At 40.4% G+C, this 17,307-nt stretch overlaps 1 protein-coding gene across 3 annotated transcripts in view; it reads left to right on the forward strand.

The window, feature by feature from the left end:
* BLVRA (biliverdin reductase A) overlaps nt 1-17,307 on the forward strand; it is a 30,196-nt gene continuing 12,889 nt past the window's right edge. Inside the window, exon 1 of one of the 3 annotated variants that reach the window (XM_003207332.5) lies at nt 1-157. Coding sequence is in view for 1 of the 3 variants with exons in the window: in XM_010713109.4 (XP_010711411.1) it covers nt 15,108-15,154 (47 nt within the window). In the remaining 2 variants the exon portion in view is untranslated. Of the gene's footprint in view, nt 158-1,944; nt 2,066-15,018; nt 15,155-17,307 lie in introns of those variants that run through there. The other 2 variants (XM_010713110.4, XM_010713109.4) reach the window with 2 other exon arrangements.

Genomic DNA, 17,307 nt, shown 5'->3' on the forward strand with positions numbered 1-17,307 from the left:
CTTATTGGACTCCCGGCCAAGGGGTGTTGCTGCGATGATAGCAGCAGGGCGAGCTGTGCATTGATATGCCGGATCTGCAGGGCGTTGTGTAAGAAGGAGCTGCAGGGAGCGGAGGAGAATTAAACAGGATCACGTTTCTCCTCTGTGAATTTAAGAGGTTAGTGACTATACTTAATCCCTGCTAACAGTAATTAGGGTTTGGAAGCACCGTTTTTGGTTTGTGAACCCGTTCTGCCTTTCTGAAAATTTCTTGCCACCAGCGTTTCCCCCCCCTGCTGGGAAGCAGTATGGGAGTCCTGCACCTCTTGGGCTTCCTAGCTGCTGCAGGGCACCCGCCGTATCGAGGGGACAGCCCAGTCCCGGGAACGGGGGAACAGAGAGAACAGGGAACCCCTTTAGAAAAATGACTGAGCTGCACCGAAGCGGAGAATTATCTCAAAAATGACAAAAAGTATCTAGTTAGCATCGTGGGGTGGCCGGCAAAAGTTCATTCAAAACCTTTTCCCAGATTGTTTTCGAGCTTGCACAAAGGAGTGCTGAGCTTCCTGCAAGCCCTGTTAAAATCTGTGGCTGCTGCACGAATCTGGCATCTCCTCCTGAAGTAGTAGCCCGTTACCTTGATGCACTTCACTTTACCTGTGTGTGGTGTGGGGATGATGATATGTACGTTTTTGGAAGGAATGCGGTGGGGTCATATTCCAAACTACTTCTGGTGGGAAAACCGTGGTTCTCATTTTCTCAGATACAGAGTGGAATCTGTGTGTAAAGCTGACTCTTCATTATTATTATTTAATCCTTCAGTCACACCTGCCATTTATCTTTGTTTAAAAAAAAATGCATCATGGCTCTGTCTATGCACAGAAAGGGAGGCTCAGCCTTTATATAACTCTCCTGTCATTCTGAACTTCTTTGTTGGAAGTTGTTCAAAAAATCAAGCTAGTGTTAATTAGGGCAGCAGTTTACTAAACTGATTTTCTGTGAAATCATTTTTACCGAATTCCTTAAAATGGTTTGCCACATTAATTTTCCTGAGCTGAAGGTAGTCATTCAGCTGTTACTTATCTGGCTAATGCAGTGCAATTTGATACCATGCCAAAAATCTAAAACATAGTGTTTGAGCATCTTTCTGCCATCTATGTGAGTCATGGGAAAATAAAGACAAATCTGTTTCAATAATACAAATCCAACTTGAAGTTTAATTTTCACAGAATTAAGAGCAGTAGTTAAATGTTCAAAATTCAGCTAAGTGAAAGAAGACCAGCCTACCTAATGAGGTTTCCAGCTTGGAAGAAAATATCCTTTACAAATTTTATAATTAAAAGATGATAATATTTTCTAAGGAAACATTAGTTTTATTTCACCAACGCATGTCATTATGTCGCTGCCTTACTACAAAGGGAATCATATTGTTTCCAGTGGAAACTAACAGCATGAAACTTCCTTCGAAGCGCCAGAAGACTTCAGTTGGAGTTTAACTGAACAGATATTTAGCAAACACTTGTTCACTAAAGTTATAAATGAACTTAGACATTCCATGACTGATAGTAAAATACACAATTGTAATGGTTAATATGATTTCTACTGTAGGATCAGGGAACGTGAGAGCTAATGTATTTTGGACTTGTCTTCGTAAATTCACATGAATACTGTCAAAAGCCTTTATTCTAATACTAACCTCCGTTTCTTTAGCACATAAACTGAGTTTCTGGAAAGAAACTGGAGTTTAAGTCAATTCAGTATGGTTTGTATTTACCTTGAGGAAAGGGCAGTGCATATTTTGTATAACTAAAAAGGAGGATCAATCTTTGTAGTTTCTGTTTTTTGTTTTTTTTTTTTGTTTTTTTTTTAAACTGTCATCAATACTTCGTAAGTTATCAGGCTAACCAAACATTTCCAGAATAAACAGGCATACCACCACATTCAGTTCTGAGATGTATCATTTTAACTAAGGGTCAAATATCAGTATCTGCTGACTTCAGAAACCAACTCTAGCAGATAGAACAGGACGGCAGGAGGGCTGCTTCTATGTACTGAGAAGGAATCATTCTTGTTGAAACAAGTGAAGGTGAGTCTATACATGAACTGACAAGAGCTTGAATTACAACCGAAGTCACTTCCTGTCTTGCACTTTTGTATCAAAATTTCAGTAAGATAAGAGAATTAAATGCACATTGGCATTTTTGTTTTGCAATGATAAATCTTCAGTCACCTCAGTTTTCTATGCCTTATAGGAAGGATATTATGCTGCATGCAGTTCTGTGCAGATTTTTTATAAGAAGCTTTAGAGAATAAGTGTTTTCCAACATTGCTGATGTGGTCCATTGTAGTTTTGTCTCTGCTTCTCCTGCTATTCAGGTAAGGAGCAGTCAGGCACAAGGCATAAGTGTAAACCAGAGCCGATAAGAAGCAGAGAAACCAAGATGAAGGATTTGAATATTTGTCAGAAGGGTTTGCAGTAGGAGAATAACTCCCCAGGGGAAGAAGTAAGAAGTTGATTCGTTTGACATGTAGTCATATCAACATACATAGGACCAGCAATAACCTTTTAATTTTTAGGCAACCACATATCTTTCTGAAGCCTGCCGTTACTGCTTATTGTAGTAGGACTTGCTTAATAAAGGACAACGTAAACAATATTGTAAGGCATCAAAATCTTTACTTCATGGAGAGGGGAGAGAACAGGTCTTGCAGAAGAAAACCTGTCAGAAAAACAAGGCTTAGCACGTTAATCTTGGGTTAGGAAACATGGAATGTGTACATGTCCTGTTGTTACTCGTTAGAGCAAAGGTTGCTGAGGGGCTGCCTCCTCCTCGGGAGCCAGCCTTGAGCAGTGTTGTTATGCATGTAGGGCAAATAGGTTGGGCTTGCACCTGGAAGCTCAATAGTAATGCAAACATAAAAATACTTTTGACCTGTTTCTTCTCAAGTAAGCAAAAATTGGATTTTTGTTTATTTGTTTTGTTTTGTTTTTTTTCCAAATTAAATTTAATGAACTTAAGCATTCTTTACACTAATATTTGCACCCAGACACAGCTTTACTGTTCTACTTGGAAAAAAATTGCAGAAAAATCTCACCTGACTGGGAAAGATAATGACATGAATTTGCTAATCCAGTTATTCCAGATGTGTGAAATTCACTGTGTTAAATAGAACTGAACTTTGACAACATAAATTTAAACAGAATAAAAGAAGTCTGGGTTTTTTTTTTTTCCTCTTTCTTATTAGTATACCATTATAAACTTTGTAAGACCCTGGCTTGGGCAACCGGTGTTCCTGCTATGTTACAGTAACTATCCTGAATGCTAAATTAAAGGCTGTCCTATGCTTATAAAGAAAGCCATTCTCATGGCTCAAGTAATGTTGCTGTGTTTATTACTTTTCCTTCTTAGTGAAATGTGGAGACAGCATCTTTATTGTCTTACTTTGTTCCATGAGGAAAAAAGCAAATGAAGGCTTCCAGAGAGAATATAGAATTATTAGATCATCCCATAATCCCTAATTAAGAAAGAGAGAAGTAGTACAGTTTGTGAGGGGAAGAGCCAAGACCACTGTTGTTCCAGCCGAAACAACGTGGAAGGATTTAGCTATGATAAAAGTTGTGAAGCCTTGTGAACCTTTCTGTTTTTAGGGAGAGCAGCACTTAGTATTTATTAAGTGCATGCTCTGACACAGATTAGCAGCAGCAGTTGGGTTAGTCTGACATTTAGTTAGGCATTTAGAGACCACAGAGGCTTGTTCAAACTTATCTTCAGAGTAATTAGTTAATTTTTCTCAGGCAGAATTGTGTGGTTGGGAGTGTGATTAACGTATCTGTATAAATCCCTATCTGTATTTACACCTAATGACAGACACAGATTTGTATAGGACTGAGATTTTTGTCCCCATCAGATCAGATTCATAAGATATGGATGGAGAAGGCAAATTAACTCTTGACCTGTGTTCTCTTCTAAAGCAATGATTCTACAGAGTCAAAAATCTGGGAGGAATTAAAAGAAAAGGATAAAAATCTATACCAGTGACAGTTCACAGTTAAGTGCCAAGGCTGTAAACAGAAATGGTACAGTTCTGTCATTGGCAGTAATGTGAATTTTGTCCACTTTCAGTCTTGGTGTCCAATGTAAGACAGAATAGAGTTGTTATTTTGTGTTGTTTGTTTTTTGTTTTTTGTTTTTTTTTTCCTAAATATCCAGTGCTTGCATTTGCCATTTGAGTAATCTGGAGTGCAGTATCTTAGAAACAGTGAGATGTCTTAGGTTCATTGACATCAGAAACTGCTAGAAATATTTGCTTTGGAAAACATGTTTTTCATCTGGAATTTGTAACCTTCTCTAATGGCAGCAGCTGAGCAAAACTTTGATTTTTGGAGTCTAACTTACTTTCTTGGGGACTGTGAAGTGGAATAGTTTTGTGATTTAACCTGTCAACCATATAGCCTTTCTCTTACCCCATCATCCCAGTGGGATGGGAGAAAGAATAGGTAAAAAGATTTTTACTAAGACAGGAAAAGAAATGAGGAATAACAGTCAATTACTTTTATTACTGTTAACAGTTAATTACTGTTATGATAATTACTCTTATCATATACATATATATGATATATTTTACGAAATGTGATGCACAACACAGTTGCTCACCACGTGACAACCAGTGCCCAGCCAATCCTTGAGCATTGTCTGCCCCCCTGGCCAACTCTCTTCGGTTCTATACCTCTTGCATAACACGATATGGTATAGAACTTTGGCCAGTTTAAATGAGCTCTCCTGGTTCTGTCCCTTTCCTAACCCTTGTGCTCCCCCAGCCCCTTCAGTGGCAGAACAGTACAACAAGCTTAGAAGTCTTTGGCTCTGTACAGCACTGTTCATCAACAACTGTAACATTGTGTAGTATCAACGTCATTCTTCTCCTGAAGCCAAAACATAGCATCATAGCAAACAATGTAAGGAAAATAAACTCTGTCCTAGCCAAAGCCAGAATGAACAGCTATCCTTGCATTTAGGCCAGTATTTACAAAAATAAGACATATTATCTACTTTTATTATGTCTGGCATTTGAAAAGAGGCCTTAAGACTGAGGGTTGTTCTGTAAATCTTTCCAAAATAAACAAGCTATTTGCCTGACTGATTACTGCTTAAAAATAACAATATTCTGACAATCTGTGTTTCTAGCCCAGTCCTTCCTGGGTAGGGCCTGGTGACAGCCAGCCTGCTCTAATGATATTTGCAATATTGATGCAAATAAAACACAGAAGAACCATAAAAATGTCGAGCTGATCTTTTAAAATAGACTTAGATTGACTGGATGTCGTGGCCTTTTGTCACAGGGAGAGAAGAAATATAGATCTCTTGCACTCTGAGCAGGGAATGTGAGAACATATTTCTCTGGCTGCTCTGAACCTGGTTTTTCTGTTAGACTCCACCAGGAAAGATGCTGCCTTCCCAGGAGGCAGAAAGGGAGAACTGTCTTTATTCCCTGCTGGCTACACAAGGAGGCTCAATTTTGAGGGCTAGCTTTATTTTTTAAATGCCAGATAACAGTGTTCTTCCTTTCGTGTACTCAGTTGAGAGAACACTTATCAGAGAAAGTTCTGGTCCAGTTTACTACCATCCACATCAACTGACCAGTAGTTTCCCAGCTTAAATGGCCCGTAATACCAGAAACAAAATATTCCTGTTTTTAAAATATGGGTGGTGAAGACCTCCTGTGTGGGATGCTGCTGAACTCCTAAAGAAGCATGAAGGTGCTGATAACCTAGGAGAAGTAACCATTAAGCTTTGTTTGGCTAAACAATTACTAAAGGAATCTTCAACTCTTTAGCTTTCACCTTTGGGTTCTCATACTGACGTGCTGACAGAGATGATGTTTTTCATCAAGAAGCTCACCATCAGTGCAGGGAGAATAAATGGAAGTTCAAAGTACTTTCTTCTCTGCTCATAATTATCTTTGCCAGCCCCTACGTGACCTTAGATGTTTATATGCCTTCTCGGAATAAGCTTTATTTATTCCAGACTGTGGAAACAAAATTGATATAGTCACTGGGAAAAACCATCCAGCCTGAATGCAAGTATAGCCAAATGGCTTGTGACCTGCAAATATGGCTCACGAGCCGTTGTCTGGCCACACTGTCATTCTCTTTCTTTGGATCAAATCCAAAGCAAGGGGGATCTAAGTGGACTCAGAGGACTGCCATTGCAAACAGTTATGGCTTACATATTCTTATCTACCAAGGCTCCTTTACTTTCTTTATCTACATGAATTTGACCTGATATCTTTTGAGGGAATGTATAAAACAGTGACAACTTACAAATACCTATATGTAGTGAGAGTGCTTATGATGCTCAGGTAGGTTGCCTTATATCTTCCATTTCTAAGGACCAAAACATGAGATAATTTGTCTGAAACCCATTTTGTGGAGTTACCACAATTGTGCCTGAGATGCATATGGCTTAAATAATAGAAATTAACCTTGAACAGTTCTCACCCAGAACCTCAAAATAAAGAGAAATGAATGCATTTAGACTGAATTATTTTAAAGCTGTGAGGCTGAAAAATGTAATGAACAGGATTACTGGTACATTACAGAGTATCTTTTATGCTGCCATTGATAGCTTAGGATGGTAACGGTTCAGTACAGCCACTTTCTATTTCTCAGAACTTAGTGACCTCTTTGGCCACTTATAGGAATGGTGCAGTTACATTTATGCTGCATTTATGTTTTAGAAGTATTCATTTTGGAAATCTCTTGCTTCCATGACTGAGTTCTTTTTCTGCCTTTCTTACAAGGTACATTGCCTGCTTATAGTGACTTTAGTATTGTTGGCAGCTGAACCTCTATGGGAGTTTGCTTAAGTTACTGCAAAACTAGGCAAATGCACCAATCCTGCCATCAACAAGGTATTATCCAGCTATTGAACCACAGTGGTTAGAATAAATTACTGGTGCACATCTAGTAGATATTTTTGGATTAGGTTTTTGGGTAGGTTGTGTTTCTAAAATATTCTTCTGAGAAGGTAATTAGCTTCACTAACACCACTGAACACATCTGAAGGCAGATTGGGAAAAGTAAAGCATTCTTTTAAGCCAACTCACCAATTTTAGGTACAGACGTACTGAGATTTTGGATAAGGTCACAAGTTTTGTAGATGGTGCCAGCAGCCTCAGCAATCACTATCCAGCAAGATTTAACAGAGTGCGTTGAACCTACAATGCCTCTAGAATACTGTCACAATCCATCCTGTATCCTTCTTCAGCAAACGTTACTGCATGGGCCCAACCATCAAGTCAGGTTATCAGTTTCAGTGGGTTCTGTATTCATGACGCATGTTCCTGCTCAATGAACGGAGGTACCTGACCTGTGTGTTAAGGTATGCTCTCATTTCTCCTTAGATGTTTTTTGAATATTAGTAGTAGTTGGAGGGGATTGAGTTGGAATCTTCTCTTTTGCTGATGGCTGTTTTTAGGTCCCTTTGAGACTAGGCAGTGATTCTGGTGATGGTGAATCTGTAAATACACAGCTGTAAGTTGAGACCATTTTGTGAGTCTTTTTTTTTTTTTTTTAGTAGCTTCAAGCTTTGGGTTAGCACATGTTCAGGTCTTAGAGATGCTCAAAGCTATCTAACTGTACATGGAAACTAAAACTTCTGAGTAATTCAGCTACTCACTATATAAAACTGCCTCTCTCATTTTAGAAATCTCTTTGATTTGAAGGGGTAAACCTAGAAGTTGGAAGAGATGAAGAATTCACTTTTGAACTGTGTCCAGTTAAACACAAAGCATTGTCTTTCCTAAAACTACATAAGATTTTCTGGAAAGTTGAAGTACTTTGGAAAAGTACTTTACAGAGTTCCTATAGTCTTTATATAAAATGTTTTAATTAACTTTTTTTTTATTGGTATGATACCAAGCACTCCTTCTAGTGGCTGATAAAGACTTTTTTCAGTTTCTTGGGATATTCTTAAGAGGAGTAGCATGTGAGGACTGCTTGGCTGCTAAAAGACATAAAATTGCAGACTGACCGTTCGTGTGAAAAGAGCTTGGTGGCTGGCTAGTGGCAATTCTTGAGTTCTATGATGGTCAGTAGCATGAAAAATATTGGGCTGGAAAAGTATCAGGAATGTGAGTAGCCTTCGTTCTTTCTCCTAATTCAAGAGCTGTTTTTTTCCCCTACAATGAAGCAATTGCTATCATTGATAGATTTCCAGGATATAATTGAGAGCTTCGATTACATTTTTCAGGCCCTGTTGAAAAGGGGTAGACTGATAAAATGGTGGAGGTACTAGCCATTGTATGAATTATTTTTATATTATTACTATATTATATTATCCACTTTCGAAGTTAAATTAATCTAGTAATAAGTTTTCAGTCAATATCAATTTATTTTAAAGAATTTAAACATTTTTCTGGGTTAGGAGAAGAGAAACTCAGCAAAAAAAATTAATTTGTCTGACCAACTACAATTTTCTGACCAGCTTCAGACAAGATGTATGTTGTTTACTCTGCAGACAGCGTAGGCCAGGCTCCTGGTACTATGAGCTGAAGTGCTTATGATGGACACAGGAGGTTTCATCAGCCATGGCAAGCAATATCTTTGTGGTGACTGCAGGTAGCTTCTAGCAGGAGCGCTGTATTTTACTTATCTCTGTCAGTCTGTCTGTCTGTCTTTTTATCTCTTTATTTATTTTTGGGTGGGGGCAGTTCTCAAAATAGGCCAGCCTTTCACAGAGCTGGAATGCAGTGACCTTCTGTGGACCGGAAGATAGGTATCATCTTTTGGGTTGAGTTCATAAAGATATTAAAAGAACATGCTTGTGGCTGGGTATGTGCTTTGTTCTTGTGCCCACTAATGTTATGGTGAAATCTCTTATTTCCTGATGTAATTCTATAAGTATTCTCATTTATCAGAGGGATTAGTCATGATTAAAGCTAAGCATGCATATAATTAATTACTTGTAGGTCTAGGGCTTCAGTTGAATTTAACAGCAAGAAAAAGGAAATATGAAATGTTTGTTGTAGCTTATATTGTATGTTTTAAATAGGTATTTGAACACAAAACGTGGTTATACCCACCTTTTCTAGATGCCTAATCTGTGTGGGGTTTCCTACAGCAAAGGGGAAGAACACAGGTTGTAGTGATGCCTACTTACTGCATTACATTAAACATCAGAAGACCCGAGGATGCTTTGCAGTAGAGAGAGATTTCCCTTGCTTTGGAACTGGGAGGACTGACAGGGAAAAGGATCTGATTTGCTTGCTTTAGGTCACCAAGAGAACTTCTGGGAGAAAGTGAGAACACAGTCTGGAAATTGAGCTTTCCTGTGGCTCCGCAGCTGCTTGGCTGTGCAGAGATCCTGGTGGCTTTATTCTGGTTCTGCTTGGAAACCACGGAATGCATATGAATTTAGTGCCTGCACAGGTGTTAAGCAAACAAAGGTTGGAGAATGCATTTTGAGGAAAAGGAGATCATTCACTAGCGCCATATATTTTGTTTGAGTTAGAATTTACTCAGGCCTGTTTTCTCCAAGCTGTGTTCTGTCAAGACTTGAACTGTAGCAATACTATTGTTTGATCCCATGGAAAAAACAGGATCTGTGAATTGCTGATCGCTCCATACTACAGCTCATTCTTCTGAATGCTCATCTAAACTTGGGCTTTAAAGAAATTGACACTTGTCTATTAAAACATTCTTTTCTTCTTCTATAACCATGTATAAATTCACTTTCAAATATTGTTATAGCACACTAAAGCCCAAAATAACTTCTTTGAGATTGCTTGTGGCTCTTTCCTTTACTAATTAACCGCAGCCTTTTGGTTAACTAATAGTTCTTATGTGGGATTATTCATCCACCCAGGAGTTTCACAAGACTCTAATTCTCTCCAGAGTATTTCCTGGAAATTTCAAGAGCTTTTTTGAATAGTATATTTTTTATTAAATCAAAACTGGATCCCTTCATTTCTTGCGCTTAGCTTTTTTTTTTTTTTTTTTTTTTTGGAGTGCTGAAAGGTGAGCTCAGTTCTTTCCTGGCCAGTTTTGGTGCTAGCAGTGCAGATACATTCAAAAGGAGTTTGGCCATCTGCAGTCACCTGTAGAAATCAGTTGTCTCTTGCAAAGCATGTACAGTAGGCAAGGACCACCATTGAAACTGGCCCCACAAATCACCGTTATTCCCCCCACCCCCTCACTGAAATAATACAATATTCCAGTATCTCAGGGCAGATTTTGAAACAAAACAAGCCAGACCAAGAAGGACTTGGTTTCTTTGTATGTCTGTCTCTGGAACTCTGCCTCAAAAGTGTTACTTGCTTTGTTTTTTTTCTCTTCTGACTCTTTGACCAAATCTGAACCTCAAAGGCTCACTAGGGATGGAGAAAAGCAACAGGACAAGATGATCATTCATGCTCACACCGGTATTTCACAGCACTTCTGATTCCACAGGGTGGAAGATCTGATGTATTAAAGACAGATCTTCAGCTTCTCACAGTACCTCTCACAGTTTTATGAGTTTTGTGAAAAGTTTTTACTGCCTGTATGGAGTTGCAGGATGTGGAGTGCAGCCTTTCTGGGATGTGAGTCAGGGCAGCTATGGACTCTGGACTTGGTGGAGTTAGGCTGCAACAAGTATGCTTTAGTAAAATTTTTCCACTCTGCTCAGTTATTAATGCTGGAGACAGTATATTGGTTATAAGTCATCATTTATTGTTAACTTTCACTTTTTAGTGAAGGTGTTTGTTGGGCACCTGTAACACAATGAATGGCTGGCTAGATCTCAATCTAACTATATCAACTTCAGCTTTGGAAGCCAGCTGGAAAAACAGAATTTCATCAGAAAGCCTGGACAAGTAAACATGCCTGTAATTGTAAAAGCATGCAGATGTTTGCATTTAAAAGCCAGGAAGAGAAGCTTACTCTGGCTATTCCAAGGTGTAGTAGGGCCAGTCAGGATGAGAGACTGTTGTCTGATGGTAAACCTCTGTGAGAGTTGGTGCCTCAAAGTTTTAACTCACCTACCAGGCTCTGTGTGCCTGCCAGGAAGTTGTGGACTGAGATGTGCTAGCCAAAAAAGGGGTGCTAGCAAAGGACAAATGCTTGGGGAGGGTTGGTAAGACTGTTATAAGCAGCTCAAGGACAGCTCTGAAACTACTAGGTGCTGTTTTCTTCTGAAACAGGTGGATGGATGGTAAAGGATGGTAAATGGGTCTGACAGATTTTTGAGGTTACTTATCTTTGGTTCTCATTTTCTGTTTGTGTTCTGGAAGAGAAGTAACAGTGATAGAGTGCTGGGCGTTGCCTTCTTGATAATCTCTTTCTTGCAGAAGGGTACTATCTCATGGTTGCAGCAAAGTAGAGCAAAACCACAAACTGCTGCTCTAGCATGTTAGTGTTCAAACAATTACTTTCTCCATCTCCATTTTGTTTCTCCTTTTTTGTTTCAAGTTCTGTCTTTAGTTAGGACTGATGAAAGTGACCCATGCCAGGTTTACTTCTAATTTGTATATACTCTTTGTATATGCTTCGTATTTACAACACTAGGCTTCACTGCATGCAAAGGCTGAAGTGTTTAAGTAGTCCCCTCTAGAACAAAAGGTGTTTATGCTTTTAAAAAATGTGCTAAATGGGAGTATTTGTGCTGTTCTTCTCTTTTCTAAACTACACCAACAAAAGCCATACTGTTCAACTTCTGCTTTTTCTGCTCCAGGCAGATGTGTCTTGCAGTATGAGAGTAAAATGTGGCGGTGTCAGCAGTAAAATGTAACTAACATCTCAAGTACAGCATCTTCAGGACTCTGGGTGTTTGAAATGAGAGATGTAGCTCTGGAAGGATTCTCAGTGTTTCAACTTGTCATTTCTACACCCGCTGTCTGGTGTTCCCCTAAAAATCTTTGCTGAGAAAGGTGCCACAACCCCTTCTCTAGGCTTTACTGCCATAATAGGGAAAACATTATCTGTCTAATCCACAAGTCTGCTGCAAAATAAATTCTGAGGAACTCCCTCAAACAAATCTGGGTTATATTAGGGGAATATATTGGGCTGGATCTGAAAGTCTGGGAGGGGTGAGGCTGCTCTAGCTCCATGCTCTCAGGTCCAACCAGTAGTGTGGATGAAAATGTATTCCCTGTCAGCTCATTCACACGGAGCACAGACATATACCGTATACGGACATGTATGTGGCTGGCCCCATAGATCACAGGCGTTCAGGGCACTTGCATGAACGTAGCACCAGCAGCCTCGTCCTGCTGACTTCTCTGGTTGAGCAGGATGTGGTCTACCAGTAGATCCCTCTAGCGGCTGGGCTCGGATGCTCAATCAGTCCGGTAACTGCCCCTGCATCCCGGTCTCCCCAGTTGCCGGCCATCTGAATGTAGGAATTCCTCCTCTCCCTGTTTCTCATAGCAGTAGCAGAATACAGTCACCAGGCTACTGTATGTATGATGATGTATAATATATCTACTGCTGGTGGTTGCATTCTGTGTTTTTAAGTGGTAGGAGTAAGTGACAACATGTGAGGACTCTAGCTCTGGAGAGATAGAGATCTAATGTAAGCAAGGATATGACTTCTACAGAAGGGGACACTGGAGAAACTAACAATTACCATTCAATAACTGTGGGAATCAAATGTTTCAGCTATTGAATATGCAAAGTTTTGCTAACCTTCATGGCAGCATATTCAGATTAAGTACTGATATGCAAGGTTTCTGCTTCTCCTGGTACGTGTAGCAGTCATTTGAAGCAGCACACTTAGACTGGATTGGAATTGCTCGAGGAAGGCTTCTCACATCAGTGTGATAGTGCTGCTGCAGGTGAAACTGATTGCAAAATATTTTGATTTCTAATGTGAGTCACTCATTTGTACTTGTGGGAATGAGACTTGAAAAACTGCAGGAAATGTGTGACGCTTTATTAAAACACTTGGTGTGTGATAAGAGAAGGTACCTGTTACCTGCAGTGTGTAGATATGGCATGAAAAATATTTAGTGAGTAGGGCGATAATTAAGATCTGTCTTTTTATCATGCCTGTGCATTGGTTTTGCATGGCCTTAGTGATGTTGCACCAAATGGAGGTAAAGCTTACCTGTGTGAGCACTAGAAAGTTTTTTGAGATGTAAAGGCTGAAGTCCTGCTGTGGTTGCACCAGGGAGGAATGCATTTGCTGTGTGACCAATCCTTTCGGACATGCTCCATTGCCAGTTCTGTTGCTGAATATTCCTTTTACTACTGAATTTCCTAAGAATGCATAGAGAATACATTTTGCTGCATACCTGTTTACAGCTATCCAATGGAGGAAACAAGCAGCACAAGCACAGAAAGCTCGACAGAGAGCAGGAGGGTGATGGGGTTATGATACATCTGTGTGGCATAAATGAGCCTCTTCAGCTAAATGCTGTTCTCAGGGTAACTTCTGTGTCATGCTGGTCTCCTGGATGCTGGACCCTTTGGTGCTGGCCAATGTACTGTTGTATCACTACTTTTTTTTTTTTTTTTTTTCCCCCAGTACTACAGGAGCCAAGATTCAGCAGCCTTGTCGAAGCTTTAACTGAGATGACAGGTTTTAAGAAGAAGGCATGAAAGGCAGGCACAGCAGTTTATGGTTTGGGCTTTCTCTTTCATCAGCTTTGTAACTGAAAGATAACTGTAGTTGTTATTCTAGCATAAAAGCTTGAAATAATGAGTAAATTTTCATATATTCATCTGGGCTCTTAGGTGAATATTCTTTATTCTGCTTTGGTAGGTGAAAACAAAACATCCAATTTACCTTTCTCGCTAAGCAGTTTCCAGATACATTGTGTGAACAAAATGAGGGTAATAAAAACCATCAGCAGGGATGCAGACACCATGATTTTTCTCTTGGCTATGCACATAAGCAAAGCTCTGCAGTGTGCATGTCGTAGCTGTCTCTGTTTGTGTGAATACTGTATTAACCTGGAAAACCTTGGGAGCCTGCTCACTGTGCCTCGCAGCTAGTTGCTGTGGCAACAGGTTGCTTAGTAACAGCTTTTGTTCTTTGGTTGAAATCATCTTGACTCCCTTAAATTTCACTTTTTGGGAGGTCAGAAGTTTTTTCTCAGATGAAAGCAGGAGAGCTCTTCAAAGGAGATGCAAAAACACTGGTATTTGGTGAAATGTTCTTTATTTGTGGTGGTGGAAAGAAGACAGCTCCCACATCTTCTTTCCTTAGATGAAACTGGTGTTAGCATCTCACCAACAGATACAGCAGTACTTGGAAACAGGGTGGCTGTAGGAGGTCAGGGGAATTTGTCTGCCATGCAACCATTAGTCCCACTAAGGGCAGTAGGCAAATAGTAACAGCTTAAAACTCCCATAACCTAGAAAATACCTGAACTTAAAATAAGGCCTCGATTTACTGTTCTCTAGCAGGACCACTTCTAAGCCTCCATTGACTTGGTCCTGGTCTATACTGGAGTCCTTTATGAATCAGAATTTAAAGAGTGACAACCATAGGTTTCAGAAGAGTGGTTTTTGGATATTTACGGATGTGCTTGACAAGATCTCATGGGAGGCTGCCTTGGAGGGCAGAGAGCACAAGTACTCTGGTGTATAGCAAGCCGAATGTGACAGAATGCTGTGACGTGTGAAATCAAACTCTATAATCCACGTAAGGTTATGAAGCAGTATGTTTATTTCAGCACTGGGTGCGAGGGGGATATGTCCTAACTCGCACACCAAGAAAAGCTGTAGGTACGTATTTAAAGACATAATGTACACATACTCATTACATTCCAAGAAAATGGGCCAGAATTCCAAGAAATCGTTAACATATTGACCCACGCTCTTGAGCGTGCGTCTTTAAAATGTGGTGAGGACCTCTGGTAGTCAATGGACTAGTAGTTTACCTTTGCTGTGGACTTCCAACCTTTTAAGGGGAGTTAGCCTGAAGCAGCTCATACTGGTGTTGTGTTGAGCTGAGTCATCTGTTTCACTGTCCTATCTTCCACAACAGGGCATCAATTCTTTCTTATCAGTGTTTAGCAGTGAGTTTCCACTGACTCTGCATTATCTTCTTGAGCTTATGTGTATGCAGACATCTTGTCCTTCAGTTTGTATCCTCTGAAGTTACGGAATAAGGCTGTTCTCACCATATTGGAAAGCTGTTCTCATGATTCAGCTGGTGTGGATCAACAGGAACCATCTGACTGACCTCAGGTACACAGAGAAAGTACATGGAGGCAGATATCAGGCAGGACTTCCTAGGAGAGACACAGAGACAGCACCAGGATTACAGTGATGAAGCTGGGAAGGCAAAGCTCAGCTGGCGCTTAAACTAGCAACAGGAAGGGCTTCTGTGGCATCAAGACTAAACGTGGGCCTGCTGTTCCATTGGGCCAGAGGCAAGTGAAAATTGAAAGTGTTTAGCGCCTTTTATACCTTGGCTTTCACCAGTCTGTTCTCAGGCCTCCCAGGTTTCAGAACCGACTAACAGTCTGTGGTAATATATCACTGGAGGTTGGTGGCCCTGCGTGTGGCAGGGGGGTTGGAGATTCATGATCCCTGAGGTCTCTTCCAACTCCGGCCATTCTGTGATTCTGTGTGATTCTGTGATCATTACCCACAGCAGAGATGGACAGTGATATAGCTCTTTTGCTCATTGAACATGCAGCAGTCCCTGACATCCGATGTTACTGTGAGGCAAAAAGGCAAGTGTTTGCCTTGTTTTCAAGGTAGGAAAGTGAGTATCATGGGAATTGTAGGCTGGTTACCCTCACTTTGGTCACTGGGAAAGCAATGGAGCAAATCCTCCTGGAAGACATGCAAGCATGTAAGGTACAAGAAGATGTTTGCGAACAGCCACTATTGGATTTACTGAAGGCAAATAGTGCCTGACCAATCCAATCACCTTCCGTGATGAGATGACTGCTGCTGTTGACAAGAAGAAAATGGTGAATAGTTTTTAAGTTTGACTCTAGCAAGGCCTTTGATGTGATCTTCTGTAGTATTCTTATGACCAAATTGGTGAGATGTGGACTGAGTACGTGAGCTGTATGGTGTGTGGAAAACTGGCTCAAATATTTGTGATCTGTGACATAAAGTTCAAGCAATAGCCATCAAATTTGCACAGTCAATTGGTGACATCCCTCAAGGGATATCATGGCCCATAGTATTTAATATCATTACTAACCACCTGGATGTTGGGATTGAGTGCACCTTCAGCCATTCTGTGAGTAAAATCAAACTCTGGGGAGTGATCGGTACACCAGTAAAAAGAGCTGCTATTTAGAGGGGTCTGGGCATGCTGAAGAAATGGCACATCATGAATTCCAGTAAAGGCAAGTGTAGAGAGCTGTGCCTAGAATGGAATAACCCTTGTGCACCAGTTCCTGGCTGGAACACCAGAAAGTACCTTGCAGAAGGTGGTGGACAAACTGAACCTCAGTCCATATTGTCCTCTTCTTGCAAAGGTCAGCAGTGTTCTGGACTGCATTAGAAAGGACATGGCTACAGCTGCAGAGCTTTGTCCAGTTTTGTGTTCCGTGGTGCAAAGAAGTGTATTGAATACAAGAAGGAGTCCAAGGAAGAGCTTCAAAGATGGCCATGGTAAAGATGGATATTACTGCTGCCTAGAGCTTTCTGATGGGAGGGGGTAGAGGAGCTGAAGCCATGTGCTTTTTGGAAATGAATAGTGAAATGGCAGAGGGCTACACAGGGCAGTGGAGGGAGGGACACCAGAAAAGAAGAAGCAGGGTCTGAAGGGAAGCTTCAGTTGGATGAAATTAACAACAAACAAACAAACAAACAAACAAAAACCCCAAAACAAACAAAAAACAACAAACAAAAAAAACACAAAAAAACAGAGGCTGACTTGGATTGTCTTAAAGCTATTTTTTCCCATAAATTTTAGAATTACTTTACAAAGCATTACTTGTCCTTGCGGTAGATGAACAGCTCTCATTAGAGGTTTCTAAGGTTATGCTAATTGACTTCAGCTTCAACACATTGATGGCAAATCAGAATACAAAGAGTTCATCACCAGTGGACTGGCCCATGAAAGTACTGCCCTGCTCATCCTCCCTGTGATGCTGTTGTGGTAGGGATATGCACTTGGGAGATATAAATCTTTAAGCCATGCCTGCTTGTCATTAAAGAGATCACACAGCTTTCTTCATGCATGGAAATGTCAAACGTCTTGACCAAGTTATCAGATGTTTGGTTGCATCTTGGCAGTGTAGGACATACCAGCAGTTACATCGGGGAAGACAAGATAAATGTTCTTTGCTTTCTGTCTAAGAATACTTTGGCTGTGCTGCTGTGCAGTTAATGGCCATATGGCAGCCCAGGACAGGCTGTATTGCATACTCTCA

The sequence above is a fragment of the Meleagris gallopavo genome, chromosome 6 (assembly GCF_905368555.1).
Source record: "Meleagris gallopavo chromosome 6, MGAL_WU_HG_1.1, whole genome shotgun sequence".
Classification (NCBI taxonomy): Eukaryota; Metazoa; Chordata; class Aves; order Galliformes; family Phasianidae; genus Meleagris; species Meleagris gallopavo.